Here is a 3,378-nt window from a genome sequence, read left to right as displayed (position 1 = left end):
TACAGCGGTACTACCGTGTAATTACATGTTCTGATGTTCTCAAAGTGTGTGAAGGACTCCTCACCTTTTCTTCACCATCTCTGAGGCCCGGGGGAAATGAAAACACACACACACACACACACAGGCTGCAACGGTGACCCCGTATGTCAGGCATGAATGTTTGAACGCCGTCTTCCAACAGCCTTTGGATGGAGGAGACGAACAGAAGCACTAGCCGTGAACTTGACCCCCCCACCACCACACACACACACACACACACACACACACACACACACACACACACACATATACTCCCCTCCCCCACAAAAAAACACTCTCACTCTGTCTCTGCATCACTCCCTCGCTTTTGCTCCCCATCCTTATCCCCACCCTAACCCCCCTCCACCTCCCTTTTTTTTTTCGAGAATGTCTGCAAGCGTTCCCATGGCAACTGTCGCACTGCCTGCCTAGCAACAGGCTTGATCCTTTCACTAGTAAAAAAAAAGGGGGGGATAGGGGGGGCAGAATGGGGAGAAAAAGGTGTGTGTGTGTGTGTCAGTGTGTATATGTGTGTGTGTGTGTGTGTGTGTGTGTGTGTGTTCTCATGTTCTCTGCATCATGTTGCACCCCCACCCACCCCACCCCACTCCACACCCCACACCTGCAGCATCTGCCGCACCTCCGTCTCAGCGCATCCACTGCACCCACCCGGCGGATGATAGTAAAATCTATTTTTACTCACAAAATATGATTTCTCTTTCTTTTGCGGCCAATTTCAGAGCCGGCGGGAGAGGGAGGGAGGTTGCAGGGGCGACATCGTGTTTTTAAACACAAAAACCCACGTGCACGTCGCGCATAACTTGCCGCGATTGCGAGTGTAATATTCACAGCATTAATACATGTGTAATAACTGATGTAACAGGAGGTTTGTGCAGAATGAATGCCTCTGCTGCCCCCTGCTGACTTCACGATCTGTATGGACGCTGGAAAAAAGGCCTGTCGCACTCCTGCCGGGTGGTTAGTCTCTCACATCAGTAACTAAAACAACTGTAACGACTGCTTTATTAATGAGTAATAACAGCTACGCCCGATGCACGTGTCCCAAAGGGCGTCTTTTCCAATATCATTACCCGAAATGTTGCGAAAAACACATTTTATTTAGGGGTCGTGACCCCCTCGCAGTGGACGTGTAAGACGGTAAGCAACACTGAAATAAACAAACCCCGACAAAGACATGATCAGACAGCAGACTGATGTTTAAAGACATTTATTACACCGTCATACTGTCATACAGTATAAAATAAAATAAAATAAAAAAAAAACACATCGGAAGTTGGGTGAGTCCTCGGGGGCGCCGAAACGTGCCGCCGCCGCCGCCGCTCAGTTGGCGTTGGCCATGAGTTGTTCTGTGAAAAGCTTCTTGAGCTGCGCCACCTCCTTGCTCAGGGTGTTGAGCTGGAACTTCAGGTAACTGTTCTCGTGGTTATTCGTTGGGACGTCGGTTTGGGGGTCGCCGCCGCCCGGCGAGGACGCCGTTTCCCTCCCGACCTCGTCCGCCTCCGCCTGCCGAAGCCACGTGCATCGCGGCGGATGATCCGCCGCTTCCCTCCCTGGCGGCGGCGGCGGCGGCGGGCTGTTCCTGTGTCCGCCGACGTCGGCGGCGTCGCCCCCGTCGCCGTTACCCGGCGTTTTGAACCGCAGCTTGTGCGGGAGGTTCTTCATGGCCTCCGCCGGGTCGTGGCGGCCCGCGGCGGGCGGCGAGTGGTGAAGCTCGTAGGTCGGCTCCTCCTCCTTCCCCCGATCTTCGAAAAACACCGGGCTGCCCGCGCCGGAACCTCCCGGCGTGGAGATCCCGGAGTCCTCCGACAGGTTGTCCCCGGAGCCGCGCGCGCTCGGATGGTTAGCCGGCCTGGACGGGTTGAGGAGGTAGTAGTGCGGCGCGGCGGGTCGCGGGGCGGCGGTGAGGGGGAGGATGGCGGCGTTGGAGGGGTCTTTCACCAGACCGAAGCGGAACTTGAGCGCCAGCAGCTCGGCCCGGAGGTGCGCGTTCTCCTCCAGCAGGGCCAGAACCCGGCTCTCCAGGACCATGTCGTTGACGCGCCGCTTCTCCCGCGAGCGTTTGGCCGCCTCGTTGTTCTTCCTCCTCTTGTCCCAGTAACCCTCGTCCTTTTTATCCACGGGGATGAACTCGCGCTTCCGCCTCACGCAGGACGCCGGGCTCTCCTTGCGTTTGGCCGCCGAGCCGCGGCCCAGCAGCGAGCGGGCCAGCAGGCCGCCGGAGGTCAGGATGGACACGGCTTCGCCGGCGAAGGACAGCGGTTGGACGCCGCCGCCGACGCCGTCGGAGGCCGCCGCCGCCGCGTCCAGCTGGCCCTTCATCTGCTGACTCTCCTCCTCGAACATGTTGAGGCGAGGCTGGATGAAACTCTGCCGCCTAGTGGTCAAAGTAACAAGATTTTTTTTTGGGGGGGGGGGGGGAAGGTGTGGGGGGGGGAAATGGTTACGCAAGAGCCATTACAACACAATATTACATAACCCCATTACATCCCGCAATAAAAGTGGAGCGTCTTGTTCCGTCACCTCGCCGGCCCTGTTACATGTTCAGACCCAAACAGCTCTTTACGCACTTTAAGTTTAAATCGACTCCTCGTCCTAAGAGCCCGGAAGCTCTCTTGGCTCACCGTTTATTCCCGCCTGGGCGGCTTTTGACGGCTCCAGCCGTCCTGACCTACTTGTCTGGCGGTGAACACGCCGGTCTACTTTCCGCGCATACGTCTTATCCGCATCTCCTCAAAGCGGAACTTCACCGCGTCTTCCCCCCCTTTTTCCAACTCTCAAGCGTTATTACGGCGATATAACGCGGTTATTACGCATGAATAAGAAGAGGTGCGGATGACATCACGGATCGCAACTATTACCCGAGTACAAATCGGATGATACGCATCACATCCGCGAAAGATTACTTGGCACCGAATGCGCAAAGATGGTGTGCGCTCACCAGAAAGGGGACGGGCGGAAATCCGTGTGAGTCGTCCCGCCGGTTCCACGCAGCGTGTTCGGTCCACGACTAGTGATAGTGGGAGTGGGTGGGTGTGTGGAGATGTCGCCGGTACCTCCGCTGTGCTCCACTTGGACAGACGCACCTCCTATTTGTAAGGTCGGGTTCAGCCCGGGACGGCGCCTATCCTCGCCTGAACCAACGGGCGATCTTGTTTGTGTGCGTTTGTGCGTGTCTGAGACCCGCCTCCCTCGGAGACCCCCCTCCTCTTCCTCCTCTTCCTCCTCCCCACGCAAGGAAGCTCCTATCGGCTTTCACAAATCCACAGATCACGGCACCTTCATCGTCATCTGACCTCCCCATCTCCTCCTCCCTGCTGCATAATCCTGCCGTAATAATGA

The 3,378-nt window shown here is 56.8% G+C and overlaps 1 protein-coding gene across 1 annotated transcript; it reads right to left on the bottom strand.

The window, feature by feature from the left end:
- Positions 1–1,230: 1,230 nt before the first annotated feature.
- Positions 1,231–3,171, bottom strand: nfil3-6 (nuclear factor, interleukin 3 regulated, member 6). Its single transcript, XM_086170411.1, has 2 exons — positions 2,978–3,171; positions 1,231–2,413 (listed from the first exon to the last, which is right to left on the bottom strand). The coding sequence occupies exon 2, from the start codon at positions 2,380–2,382 to the stop codon at positions 1,360–1,362; it is 1,023 nt and encodes a 340-aa protein (XP_086026537.1). The 5' UTR covers positions 2,383–2,413; positions 2,978–3,171; the 3' UTR covers positions 1,231–1,359.
- Between the last annotated feature and the right edge of the window lie 207 nt (positions 3,172–3,378).

Source organism: Fistularia commersonii, chromosome 23 (genome assembly GCF_037954325.1).
Source record: "Fistularia commersonii isolate RoL2024-O1a breed Wild chromosome 23, RoL_Fcom_v1.0, whole genome shotgun sequence".
Taxonomy (NCBI): Eukaryota; Metazoa; Chordata; class Actinopteri; order Syngnathiformes; family Fistulariidae; genus Fistularia; species Fistularia commersonii.
Note: the sequence above shows the minus strand (reverse complement) of the source record. Positions and strands in the feature narration are given on the sequence as shown.